The sequence below is a fragment of the Danio aesculapii genome, chromosome 22 (assembly GCF_903798145.1).
Source record: "Danio aesculapii chromosome 22, fDanAes4.1, whole genome shotgun sequence".
Lineage (NCBI taxonomy): Eukaryota > Metazoa > Chordata > Actinopteri > Cypriniformes > Danionidae > Danio > Danio aesculapii.
Window position 1 is genome coordinate 11,666,372 of NC_079456.1, and position 14,690 is coordinate 11,681,061.

The following is a 14,690-nucleotide window of genomic DNA, read 5'->3' on the forward strand; positions in this document are numbered from 1 at the left end:
CTAAGATTTTTGACATTGAAGAAAAACCTCTCCTGACCTTTTTTATTGAACACGCATGGAATTGACTAAATATTTCAACACATACAAAGAAATTTAGAATAATTTTGCTTTAGCAGATAATGTAAAAAACAGAGAAGATGTTAGATACTACTTACCATTAGTTTGTCACAGGAAATGTAAAGTCAGGTTGACAATATAGTACATCACAGAGATTATACATGCTGTAGGCACATCACAACAATGAATAGGAGTCAAACAGGAGTCGGTTATTTTCCACTTGTTTTATTACTAAAATGTCTCTAAAGGCAGCAGTTTTAAGTGTTCACAAGTATGTCTATCTTTTAAAATTTCGGTACAGTGAGTACAGTGCTGTGGTAGAAAAAAAAAACAAAAATCACACTGGCCTTGCGTGCTAAAAACTTAAGACATGACATATCAGAAACATTAACACTTGAGGTCCCCTTACAGTATGCTGGTATTTAAAAAGTGGCTAGTGTAACTATAAACAGAAAAATCATATATTTTTTGACATATCGGAAATAATTTGACAATTTGACCAATTGTACAATCAAAAACAGCAAGACGATACAGTCACAATAATTGCTGGACAATTTAAAGCGACATGATGGATTTTTGTTTCACTTTTGTACAAGAAATCAAAGAGGACAATTGATTTAGATGTAAAGTGCGGTGTAGCTAAAGAAGTGAAACTAACAGCATTTAGTCATTGACTTCATTAAGATTTCATCAACATCATTCGACATTCATGCTTCATTGATGGTCAAAAACCAACCTGCTACAATTTGAAAACTTGCACCACAGAAAAGCCTTTAGAAACCCCAAATCTAGGATGAATAACATTAAAAACACTTTTTACAACATGGAGAAATGTTATCTGAAAGCAATGTATTGTGGGTCTCTTTGAAACTAAAATATTAAAAAATGAATAACACACGACAATCAAATAAAATTATACCCCAATCGAGTGCCATAACCATCTGTGATGGTCACAATCACATAATATCTACATCTCATATCTATGTTAGAAGAAAATTATGCACAACATATACATATAAATCACACGGTCGCAGGAAACGAAGAGATTGTTCAGTGACTCTAGGGTTAGATTTAGAAACGATCCTCAGTCTTTGGTGGCTTTACTCTGAAATCTAGAGTAAGTGTTACATCATGAAGCTGTTTCTGTGCTTGGCTCGAGAACAGAGGACATACTTGACAACTTCAGGGACTTAAATTAGATGTGGAATGGAATGAATGTGGGTCATAAGAAAAGAGGCAATGCCAATGAGTAAATCTGTTAAGAGCAAACAAGGTTAAAAGACATATTTCTTTCTTGACTGTGGAAATTTTTAAGCCTTGGGTGGGGGAGGAAAGCGACACAAAAAATGTATAAACAATATTTAATGTTAAAAAAGACAAACTACTCAGGTTTGGCACGAATCTGAAATCCCCACTATTTAGGACTATTCAAATTTTATTACCGTAATGCTTAAAAACAAATGAACCAATAAAATGTTATGGTCATTTCTGTAATTGTTTAGAGACGTTTTTTTGTTCGGATTGTTAATAATAAAATATGGTCTTAATTTAGAACAGAAAATAAAACCTATTTTGGACTACGTGCATTTCATTACCGCAATGCAAAAAAAGGAATTATCCAACAAAAATATCATTCCTGTCATTTCTTTTGTCCAAATATTAAAAGATTACAGTGAAGTAAATATTTCCATGATGTGCAGCAGTGGTCCCCAACCCCCGTGCCGCGATCTGTAGATCAATTTATCCTGGGCCGCACAAGAAATCATTAATTATTTCCGTTTTATTTATTATCCGAGTCTGAACGATCTTTTATTTTGAAAAATTACTGTATTCTATAGGTTGTAGCTCGGTCACTTAAGCAACAAAATATAAGCCACAAGAATTCAGCATGTCTGTGCAAGAAAAAGATCAATTGCTATAGACGGCGAATGCAAACGACGTTGACCTTGTTCACATCGCGTTTTTTCTGTGCACAAGCATATCCAATGGAGGCGCAATGCTTGTGAAAGCATATTGGGAGCGACGTGCTCGCGTTTTCCAGGCGCACTCAGTTGAAAACATTGCAGTTTTTCAGAATGCCACGAATGCACCATGAGTCACGAGACAAGAACTGACCAATCAGCTTCATACTTTTTATACATTTCAGTAGACTAATTACCTCAGACAAACACAGAACACCCAAACACTGCAGAGCTTTTTAATTTTCTCCATAAATAAAACTTGTATCAGAGCTGCAGCAATATTTCGTTATCATCATCTGAGAAAACTATTGATGGGCACCTAGCAACCCCCTTATCCCCTAAATGCCAAAATTGTCAAGTGTTGATCGGTCCGCGGTGATAAAAAGGTTGGGGACCACTGATGTACAGTACACTGAAGCTGCGTTCACACCAGACATGGATGAAGCGTCAAGCGCAAGTGATTTACATGTTAAGCCTATGTAAATACACGAATAGACATCCAGCACCATGTTTCACGCGGATTATGCGGCGCGAATGTCACGATTCGGTCGAATGAATCGGCGCAAGTTGAACGTTTTGAATGCTTAACACGCATATTGTTTGAGTTGGAAAATCTGAACTTCAGCGGCCATTTGCGCCGCATTAACCAATCAGGAACATTTTCTTGTAGGGGCGTGATTATGACATAGCGCCTGTTGTTAAATAACACAGCTATTCTCTCAATAAAATACATGTTAGCCATTTAGCAACGAAGCTAGAGTCACCGGGCAGATAGAAGCCCTGCCCATGATGCGAATTTATGTCTATTGTGAAGCGAATTTGACATGCAAATGAAGCAAATTTGACGCGCAAATGAAGCAAGTAAACTTAAAATGCTCATGCGTCTATTTACGTGTGAATGGTGCGATTTATTAGTGCGTTCCACATCTGGTGTTAACAAAAAAAATCATTGTCAAACTACTTTATATCACAGTAATGAAAATGTTATTGCCTTGCGGTATTGATCAATTATGATTTTATACAAAATCATGTCTTGGATTGATTTTTTGATCATTTGGAATGATGAAAACAGGATTAATTTATTATATAAAATATTCGCATCCTTCGTCTGATTTTAGTTTGAGTGTAATCTCAAAATATCAAGATCATTTGCTCCCTTCATTTTGAGGACAGACTAACAAAGTAATAAAACAGCATTCTCTTCACGTTTTTTGGTAATAATTGGGAATAAATCTCTAGAAAGACAAAACCCCATGAATAAAATGACCATTGAAATGAAGGCTTTACTTCAATAAAACAATCTAGGTTCAAATCCAGCACATTTGTCTACAGTGTACGGTCCAAATCAAAAAACAATATCCTGGACTCAATGAGAACAGTTACCGAAATGTCAAACCTTTTAATCCATTTGTCCTTATCCATAAGCAATAATGTTCCAGATTGACCACAACATACTACAACCAAAACTGAACAGACCCAGGAGAAAACTGTCATCCCAAACACTGGAACATTAGCGCTGTGCAAAATTGCGACCCAAAAAACACGCCAATTTATCCTTCACATGCTACAGTTTTCTTCATGCTAGTTAACTTCATTCACAGAAAGTCTTTGGGTTTTCTGGACATTTTTTTCCTTCACAAATTCCAGCTCCAACTCATTAGTAGTTTAAGACAGGCTCAAAATGTCAACATAAACAGTGCGGCGTTCAGAAAAAGATAACGTCCTCCTTAGCGCCTTCATCGCTAACAGTGTACGGTAGGGTTTGCTGGGAGGTCTGGTTGTGGGTTTTGGGAAGGGCTGGCGCGAGGCTAGACTGGGCATCAGAATAAGCGTCTGGAGGGCTGAGGGAATCTGTAGGGCGAGCAAACCAAACAACAGGCCTGTCAGCCGGGCCTAATGACTGTTTACAGAGCGGGACGCAGCCCGTTCAGCCTCAGCTGGGGAATGTCGGGTGCGGTTTGTTCGTCTTACCTGAGTGAGAATGCTGAGGTTGGTGAGGGCTGATGGGTCGGCGGGTTTTGTGACCTCCGTCTGAATCCCTCGCTGACAGCTTGATGGGCAGCATCTGCTTCATGTCCACAGACGCTGCAAAAGAGGTGAAGATGGATTTAGGAATCAGCAAATTCAGCTCATAAAAATGTTGATAGGTGGTCATGGAATGACCAGTGTGGTAATGAGGTAAAAAAAAACAAGACCACACAAAACATAAGTGGAAAAAATAGTTTGATGCCATATTTAACTGCTGTGTCAGCCTGAAAATAAAGTAGAATGTGAACAAATGTTTAGCGAGACTTGATTTTGGTCTTTAAAGATTTAAGTTGATGGTTGTGGTTTACTATTGATTGATCTTTAGTGATTGACGGGTTAATCTGTTTAGATGGCATAATTTTAAAACATCAAATACTACTGTCATTTTTATTCTTTGTTATTATTTTTCTAATACTTGCTGTATTTAATGTATTCTTGTTTATGTTAAGCACTTTGAATTATAATTGTGTGTGAAACGTGCTATATAAATAAACTTGCCTTGCCTTACCATGATGTATACTTTTCAATTCAATTAATCTTTATTTCTAAAGCGCTTTTACAATGTAAATTGTGTCAAAGCAGTTTAACATAGAAGATTATAGTAGATTGAAACGGTGTCACTCTAGTTTTCAGAGTTTAAGTTCAGTTTAGTTCAGTTCAGTGTGGTTTAAATTTCACTGCTGAAAGACCAAACACTGAAGAGCAAATCCATCGATGCACAGCTCCACAAATCCCAAACCAAGCAAGCCATTGCTGACAGTGACTAGGAACAATTTCACCAATTGACAAAAGTGAAGGAAGGTTTACTTAAATCTGTATTGTATTATAAAGGTTTTCAGATCATTTCCAAAAGTTAAAATATTTTATTCACTACTTTTTGCATCACAGCAACGAGAATGAGAGTGTCTGAATAACATTAAACTTCACTTTCAAACATCAAAAAACTGCAATGAAATTAATAAACAACACAATATGAAACAATTTTAACTTATATTTTGACTGAAAAACAGTATAAAGTAGCGTAAGCTAAATCAAATTTTTGCTGGTTCAAACTACCTTCAGCAGGGAAAATAAGTTGTGAATGAGTCACCATTTTTCCTCATAAAACATATTTCTAAAAGGTGCTAACTTGAAATTTTCTCTGGATGTTGGCAATAACAAAAGAAATCCACACATGCAAAGAAAACACATCTAATTAGTTTACAAATGAATTTATGTGTAATAAAATGAAATGATGCAGGGAAAAAGTATTGAACACACGAAGAAAGGGAGGTGTAGAAAGGCGGGGAAAGCCCAGACAGCAGCTGAAATCTCTCAGTGGTTATTTAGCAACTCTTTGCCCTTCGTCAGTGTAAATTAATATCAGCTGCTTCAGTCCAACATCTACATTAGCAGGATGATGAAGATGAAACCAGGGTGGACATTTTAGCAAGACAATGATCCAAAACACAGCCAAGGAGACTCTCAAATACTTTCAGAGAAAGAAAAATCAAGCTGTAGAATGGCCCAGCCAATCACCTGACTTGAATCCAATATAAAATACACAATAAAGATCAGTTTGGATAGATAAAATCCACAGAACCATCAAGATTTTAAAAATCACACCTGAGCAATTCACGTGACTTCATTCTCCACATGAGAGTCATCTTTAAGCAGCCAAAAAAAAAGCCTTTTATATAAACTGTTAAATACGTATCAGTAATTCAGTACTTTCTTCTTTGTGTCATTTAATTGTTATTACATATTCATATTGTGTCATATTCATTGTTTTGTTTTATTTTCATGTTTGTATTGTTTTGGTTTTTACCAAAATCTGGTTCAATTCCACATGAACAGCTCCTTTAGAAATATTATTCCCAGGAAAAAAACATGACGTGTTCAACGCTTATTTTCCCCGGTGTATTTAAAATGAGCTGAATCAACACAATTCTTGAGTTTTTTGGGCAGACAACTTAATTGTTTTGTTTAATCCACTTAAATTAGCAAATTTAATTAAACTGAATCAATTTGTGTTGGGAATACCTGTGTGAAAGCCAGCATTTCTTACAATGCACTCCACATTAGTCATTAATATTATTTTGGTGGGAAAACTGAAATTGCATTGCAAAAATAGTCCTTGTGTATTCATTTTTCCACATGGTTTTGTGGAATGACTTTTCATGAGATCTGATTATGTGTGTTTATCTGGGTAATATTTTTTATATTTTTTATTTTCATTGTAAAAGAGCATAAATTATGCACACAAATGCAAATAACACCACGGTGTGATATTATACCAGTATGTAGTATACCAAGTATAGTCAAATAATTTCAATGCAATAAAAAAATTTAAATCAGGGTAATGAGAATATGATTTCTCTATAATGGTATTTTGCATTAAAATGTGCTGAAAAACAATCAAAACTACAAAATTAACTCCCAAAGAACATCATTAGGAAGTCTCGAATGAACCAAAATGGTGCTCACCCAAACTGTCGGTACGATGGGAACTCTTGCCCTTGCCGCTCTTCTCCTTGCCCTTGCTGAGGGCGGCAAGTTTGGTGGGGATCTGCTGCTGAACGCTGCCCTGCTTGTGCAGCTGGTTGGTGGTGCTGATGAGATGGATGGGAACCTCTGTCTTGGCAGGCAGGGTGTTGCAGGAGCTCTCTCTGCGCGAGTGGACTTCGGGATGCTCCGGATAGTCTGCAGGAGATGCCGAGAGAGTGGCCCGCAGGAGAGACTTCTGGGGGTGCGTCTGCTCTCCTGCTCCACCCAGCAGAAGCTCACCGTTGAAGCTGGAGGAAGTGGAAAGCTGAAATGTAATGCAAAATACGAAGGTTAGAACCAAGTAGGGCTGCACAATATTGGAAAAATCTGATATTGCCATATTTTACTTTTCTGCGATAAATATTGCACTATATACAAATGGATTGAATAGCTCTGTTTAACAGTTTTCTGGTTTCTGAGTTTAACAATATTCAGGTACAGAAATGGCATATATATATTTTTTTCTTACTTTGCTTTGTCTCTTTTCTTGTCTAAATATCTAACAATTCTTGTAGGTCAAGTAAAAACATTGTTTTGTTTTTGCCTTGAGAAAAAACAAGTCAAATTATGAGTTTTTCCTTAAAACAAGCTAAATTATCTACCAATGGGGTTAATTAATAAAAGTTATCTTATTTTCACTTTGAAATGTAGATATTTGGACTAGAAACCAGACAAAAATTAAGAAAAAAATGTTCCCATAAATCGTATAAACAATTAAATACAATGAATCTTTGTTACACCTCAAAACATCATACTTTTTTTTGTGTCCAAACTCTCTTGAAATGCTCATTCCAAGGCCTTAAAAACACATACAAATGATAAACTTGTACTCAATTATGGTTAAACTTAATAAGACTCTACAAATAAGGCTCTTAACAGTGACTCAACAAATCAGATTTGTTTTGTTGCTCCTGGTCAACTATAATTCAGATATAACGTTTCATTTCTTGTGATGTGACTATTGCTGATGTGCACATTGCGATATCGATGCTGAGACGATATATTGTGCATCCCTAGAACCAAGCATTTATTTATCAAAGGGTTCATCTTAAAGGATTAGTTCAACCAAATATGAAAATTCTGTTATTGATTACTCAGACTCATGTTGTTCCAATTGTTTATCGTTGAAACGCATATTAAGATATTTTAGATCAAATCCGAGAGCTCTCTCGTTCTCCGTAGACATAAACATACCAAACAACATCCATAGAAGTCAATGATTTTTTTCAGTAGTTCAATCGGAATATTATCAAGCTTCAAGAACAACAACAACAACAACAACAAAAAATGTTGCACATAAAACAAAAATAATGTCTTTATTGAACAGTTTCTTGTCCTCAGTGTCAGTATAGGGTGCAGTACAGAATGCCACTGTGCTCTTTACGCTGCAGACATATTACCTTGGATATGCCTGTGCTTTGTCTCCAATAGAAAAAGTCGCGGACAGCCATCATGGGTATAGGCACTGCACAGAACTCTCGTGACTTTGCACAATATACTGACACTGAAACTGTAGAATAAAATCAACATGACTACTGAATCTGGTCAATATGATTCTGTAAGTCACTATTCCACCCTCTAATTGTCATTATTTAAATTATGTAATGCAATGGCTACTGAATAAAGTCTTTTGTTTTAGCTGTGCACAAATGGATTTTTTTAGCTTGATAATGTCATAATCTGTTTTGACTGTTTTTTTTAGTATTTTTCTGGATTATGAATAAGTCGGTTCTGTCACTTGCTGTCTGTGGTGAAAGAGGGAGCTCTTGAATTTTATCTAAAATATCTTAATTTTTGCTCTAGTCCTGAAAGAAGGTTTCAGGGGTTTGGAACAGCACGAGCGTGAGCCATTGATGACAGAATTTTAAATTTTTGGGTTAACTAACCCCTTTAAAGGCCCCACAATACTTGCAAAAATGTCATTTTGAACAAAATGAGGCCACAATAAATTTTGTTTTCAAAGCAAACCTGCTCTGAACTACCAATGGTTAGTGATGGTGATGAGATAATAGATAGGTGTGGCTCTGATGCTCTGCTTTTATTTGGAAATCCTTTATTTCCCCAGTTAAGTTTGATAAGGAAGGTGTCCGAAAGTAAAAACAAACACTAAAGATCTGCTTCATAGCCAAAATTGAGGAGCAAGTATAACTGTTTATCACATTTAAAGTGATAGTTCTTACAAAAGTAACAATTCTGCCACCATTTATTCTCCTTCTACTTGTTGCAAACCTGTTTGAACACAAAAGAAGACATTTTGAAGAATTCTGGAAAGCAGCAGCCATTGACTTCCATAGTATTTTTATGACTAGTAAAGTCAGTAAATGCTGAGTAAATTAAACATTTTCTGTAAACTATACATTTAATACTCTGAAGTTGATGTTACTTGACTGGATATAATGAGCCAGTAAGTTTACTGAAATCTTCAACTTAATATGTTTAAAATCTGCATTAGACAAGCTTGCAGGTTTGAGCATGAGACACAGGAAATGCCGAGCTAACGTACCATGTCCTGTTGGATCTCCACTCCACAGAAGAGATTACAGGACAAAGCTAAATTCAAAACACATGCTGCTTTGCGTGCAGAAAAAAAAAAAAAGTCTGACGCTCTCAACACGAGCATAAAATGTAACAAACCGAAGACAGCTCCACATGAAAGCAAGTCAGACATGAGGTAAAGATTAATAATGCACATCAGCAGCAAACAGTTAGCAAGCGGCTCCCTCCCAATCCTTTTCATCCCGAGGACATAGCGTACGCTATTTGGAGGGATTGTCCATCTGGTGCAACCAACTCTTGCTCCAGGGTATTATGCAAGTCCTGGGATGAGAATATTGAAGATACTGAATGCAAGAAGTTCAAATGATTAACCTCAAAGTCACCAACACCTATAGCTTGTGGCAAGAATTGAATAATCATGACTCTCCGATACATTTACTTGAGGGTGTGGAGAAGATTGGCCACCATCTCCACACCTTTAAAGGTTATATCATTGAAATTTAGTGCCGCCCTCCTGCATCTGTTCATTATGATTCTGTAAGTCACTATTCCACCCTCCAATTTTCAGCATTTAAATTATGTAATGCAATGTTTAACCTTTTCTTTTTTTAGCAGTGTACCTGTACCTGTAAAATGTACCATGTTCTGCTATTTTATTAGGTTCACCTTGGGTTGCTCCCATTTATGCCTTCAGAACTGCCCTAATTATTAGTGGCTAAAAATATTGTCAAGTCATATAGACATTTTGTTATGATAGTATGAAACAAGCAGATCCACTTTCATCCTACCTCAATTTATTACCTTTTTATTGGGAGCCATTTTGTGCTTGAGCCATTTTGAGTTACTTCACACTGGAACTACCAGAATACTAGGAATTACCATAGCAGTCATTCTGACCATTCTCAAATAAGATGCCATATTCTCAAGTCATATTTACATTCAAAGCTTCTATTGAGATATTCAAATGAAGCTTTAAATGTCTGTTGTCATATTTAATTAAGTCATAACCCTAAAAATACAATCTTTTTGGTAATAAAGCCTATAAATAATAATAATAATTCCTTACATTTATATAGCGCTTTTCTGGGCACTCAAAGCGCTTTATACATAGGGGGGAATCTTCTCATCCACCACCAGTGTGCAGCATCGACCTGGATGACGCGACGGCAGCCATTTTGCGCAAGACCGCACACCACACACCAGCTGATTGAGGGAGAGGAGACAGAGTGATTAAGCCAATTATGATATGGGGATGATTAGGAGGCCATGGTGGACAGAGGCCAGTGGGCAGATTTGGCCAGGATGCCGAGGTTAAACCCCTACTTTTTATTCGAAGGACCCACACGGACCACAGGTTGGGCGCCCCCTGCTGGCCTCACTAACACCACTTCCGGCAGCAACCTAGCTTTCCCCATGTGGATTCCCATCTAGGTACTGACCGGGCGCAGCCCTGCTTAGCTTCAGTGGGTGACCATGTGAGAGTTGCAGAAAGCTAGCTGCCGGATAATGCAACTCACTTTCAGTTTCACTTTCATTTCACAAGCGGAGAAGGCTTTTTTTTTTTCGCAGTGCTAAATATGTTGTTCTGAAAGACATATCTGAAATAAAGTTATGTTATTGGCAGCATAAAGTTTTGTTTTTGGTAGCAGGAAGTTGCTAGGCAACAGTCATGCATATTAAAAAAATCACAGGGAAAAGTAACTGAAATGCATGCGGTTGTTTTGAATGCTATGGTAGTTCTACTAATACCTTTTTGCATTTTGTAATTATAATAAAATAACCATGTTAGGAAGAAACATACATATATTTAGGAAGAGTCAAGGGTATTATAGATATTTGTGTTTTATTTCAACAAAGCTTTTAATTGGCAAAAATTAAAAATGGTCAAAATGACCCCCTTGGTAGTTCCAGTGTTAAGCTGCTCCAGATGTGTAAACAAAAGTGGCTGACTAATTTACACAGCACTTGAAACAAAAACAAAAAAAATGAAGCAGAAGCGCAACGTAAATTTTGTCAACGATGAAATGTTCGTTGCATACAGCTTGACATGTCCTCTGCATTAGTAACAAGACTGAAAAGTATAAATGCACATGCTGTGATAACCTCATCTAATGATTTCTCATCGCATTGTTCTTGATGGAAAAAAGACGAGACTAAAATGCAGTCAAACGGATAAAAAAATTAAACGATCCATTTTTGTTGTAATTCTCTTCATTGTGCTGTTTGTTCATTAAATCAAAGCATGTGCATTCAGTCACATTAGTTTCTGTTGGTGTCAAGCTATTTTTGTTGATGAAATGAACTGCCAAAGCATTAAAAAAAACATGTTTTTTTTTATGCATGGTATTGTTTGCCTTGGTGTTCATACTCACATTTAGTGATGAGAAGATCCACACTGAATCTGCGTGCACAGAAATTCGCAGATTTCCACAAATTATTTAGCCCATCATTGAATCTGTTTATTTACTCATGTAAATGAGTCTGCATTTATATTTGTTCAGCTTTTATATTAAATTCAGTAATATTACTAATTAATAAGCAAATGTTTATATGATTTATTTACAATTCAGTTTGTAAAGCAATATTTTCTGTCTTTTAGTAGATACAGTTGAAATCAGAATTATTAAACTTCCATTGAATTTTTGTTTCTTTTTTAAATATTTCCCAAATGATGTTTAACAGAGCAAGGAAATGTTCACAGTATGTCTGATAATATTTTTTCTTCTGGAGAAAGTCTTATTTGTTTTATTTCGGCTAGAATAAAAGCAGTTTTTAATTTTTTTAAAAGCCATTTTAAGGTCAAAATTATTAGCCACTTTAAGCTATATATTTTTTTCGACTGTCTACAGAACAAACCATCGTTATACAATAACTTGCCTAATTACCCTATCCTGCCTAGTTAACCTGATTAACCTAGTTAAGCCTTTAAATGTCACTTTAAGCTGTATAGAAATGTCTTGAAAATATCTAGTCAAATATTATTTACTGTCATCATGGCAAAGATAAAATAAGTCAGTTATTAGAGATGAGTTATTAAAACTATTATGTTTAGAAATGGGTTGAAAACCACCAGTCTCTCCGTTAAACAGAAATCGGGGAAAAAATAAACAGGGGGGCTAATAATTCAGGGGGGTTTATTAATTCTAAGTTCAACTGTATATTATATGAGAGACTTGCTTTGTTTATCAAACAATAATTGCATTCTAATTGGATTTGCATTGTAAGCCTTAAATTAATAGTAAAAGTTTATTTTTTCCTTCATGTTTAAAGTTACTATACTCACAAAACCATTCCATATAAATCTTAGAATTTTTTTATAAACAATTCTGTGCAGAAATAGCACAAAAAAGGTCTGGCCCTCATGAACATATAGCAAAAAAATAAATAAAACTGTCTGGCCCTCATGGGGCATTAAATGTCGGCGATCAGTTCAAAGTAAAATTGCATGGGTCTTCAAACTGTTACTTCAAACTATTTGTGATCATAGCTGCTTTAGAAGCCTTAAAACTCTTGATTCTGATAGGTAACATCACTTGTCAACACATGTAAATTTTAAATAATAAACAAAATATTGATAGCATCATATGGCCTTTGCTTCCATCAGTCGTCTAAAGGTCAGAAAGGCCTGATGTTCTCCAACTGGCCCAAGGCAAAATCTTCACACAACCTGGCCTTTGTGAAGCACTTTTCCCAAACGCTGAGATTCCAACACAGATGCACTATTGTTTCCAGTCCTGAAGGTGCCTTCAGTAAATATAAGATTTCCAGAGCGTAAAAAAGTTGGGGGGGGGGTGCAAGATTTTTGGTACAAAGACTTGACTGACATCACATAAACAATTAAGATTGGCTGCATTCCAGCGCTGGTATTAATGAAAGGGTGCTGGCAGGTAATTATACGTTGCGGTTTTCCCAACTCAAGACTTCCCTGGATACTTTGAGCAAATATTCATTTGCTGTGCACGGGCTGGTCGGAAGGGCTCACTGCTGAAAACGTGGCTCTTAAATCATGGTGCTAAATACCTGTTTCTGAAGGGCTGTTTGGGGTGTTTATACTTCACGACGAAGCATCACAAAATACAGACTCCTTGGAAACAGGAATGTGGAACGTAAATCTTACAAAGCAAAACATACTTGGCTCTATAAAAGTTTCTTTCTTTGGCAAGCTGGAGGTTAGAGTTGAGTGAAAAGTTAAAGGAATAATTAAAATTTAAAAGTCTTTTACATTTACATGTAGTCAAGTGTATCTACAGGTGGTTTGTCAAGCCCACTCACTCTTTTATTGTAATTCGTTATTTCCCAGGCTGTTTATACAAGATTTGTTTTTGTATTTTATATTTTGTATATATAAGATATATAATTATGTATGCGGCACAGTGTCTCAGTGGTTAGCACTGTCGCCTCACAGCAAAAGTGTTGCTGGTTCGAGTTCCGGTTGGGCCAGTTTGCATGTTCTGCCTGTGTTGGCATGGGTTTCCTCTGGGTGCTCTGGTTTCCCCCACAGTCCAAAGACATGCACTATAGGTGAATTGGGTAAGCTAAATTGGCCATAGTGTATGTATGTGAATGTGAGAGACAGTACCGGATTGTGGCTGGAAGGGTATCCGCTGCATAAAAAACATATGCTGGAATAGTTTGTGGATCATTCCGCTGTGGCGAAACCAAAGTAAAATGAATGAATGTATGAATAATTACGTATTTTAAAAGTAAAAAACATACAAAATATTGCATGAAGGTATTTATGGACTCAATTTTATTTAGCACCTTTACGTGTCAAAAATTATACATTAAGTTCTAGCAAGAAGTGTCAAAAAACCTATAGATTTAAACAATTTATAATTATATTTTGAATTAAAACTATTTGTTTTGTTCTGGAAACAACTGATGACATTTTTTCTACATTTAAAATAAAAATGCTGCTTTTTAATTATCAACATGAAACAAAAAAAAAAAACAAATAAATGCAGCAAGACCACAGTTAAAAATATTGTAATCATCAAATTTTTACTTCAGATTTTTATTTTCTACATTTACACGTTAAGAAGTTGCAGATTAGATACAATAGCTAGATGTTTTAGTTGAAAAATATATTTATCTAGGGCTGGGACGATAAACGATACCATATCGAATCGTGATAAAATTTATCGACGATAAGCTCTGAAAATTTTTACTCAATACTGATCCTAAGTGCCAATTCCACAGCAGAAATATGTAGGAATCTATAATTGTGTTGATATTAGAGATTCACCAAAATTTTGGACGAAAATAGGTCATGCTGCGTCACCCAGTATGGTTTAGAGCGCTCGTTTCACTTTCCCGCCAACAGTTCATTTATCTGCCAGCAGTATCCACCTTCAGTCATGGTTGAGATATTTTAAAAGGGGAAGCATTGAAAACTTGCATCAAAATATATATCGTTATGGTTCAATATACAAAATTAATAGAATGGATTTTTGCCATATCGCTCAGCTCTATATTCATCTATGATCTTAAAAGTTCAGTAAAACACATTTAAAAGAATAGTTTTCTATTAAATATTTAAAAATTTAATTTATTAATTTTTTTACAACATTATGGTTATATTTTTGATCAAATAAATGCAACTTTGGTATAAAAAAATGTACA

General features: G+C 35.7%; 1 protein-coding gene across 2 annotated transcripts in view; it reads right to left on the reverse strand.

The window, feature by feature from the left end:
- Positions 1 to 266: 266 nt before the first annotated feature.
- LOC130215863 (rho guanine nucleotide exchange factor 18-like) overlaps positions 267 to 14,690 on the reverse strand; it is a 92,647-nt gene continuing 78,223 nt past the window's right edge. For both annotated transcript variants that reach the window (XM_056447714.1, XM_056447715.1), the window contains 3 exons: positions 6,513 to 6,837; positions 3,990 to 4,103; positions 267 to 3,869 (listed from right to left, as the gene is read on the reverse strand). In XM_056447714.1, coding sequence (XP_056303689.1) covers positions 3,724 to 3,869; positions 3,990 to 4,103; positions 6,513 to 6,837 — 585 coding nt within the window. In that variant the 3' untranslated portion in view covers positions 267 to 3,723. The remainder of the gene's footprint in view (positions 3,870 to 3,989; positions 4,104 to 6,512; positions 6,838 to 14,690) is intronic.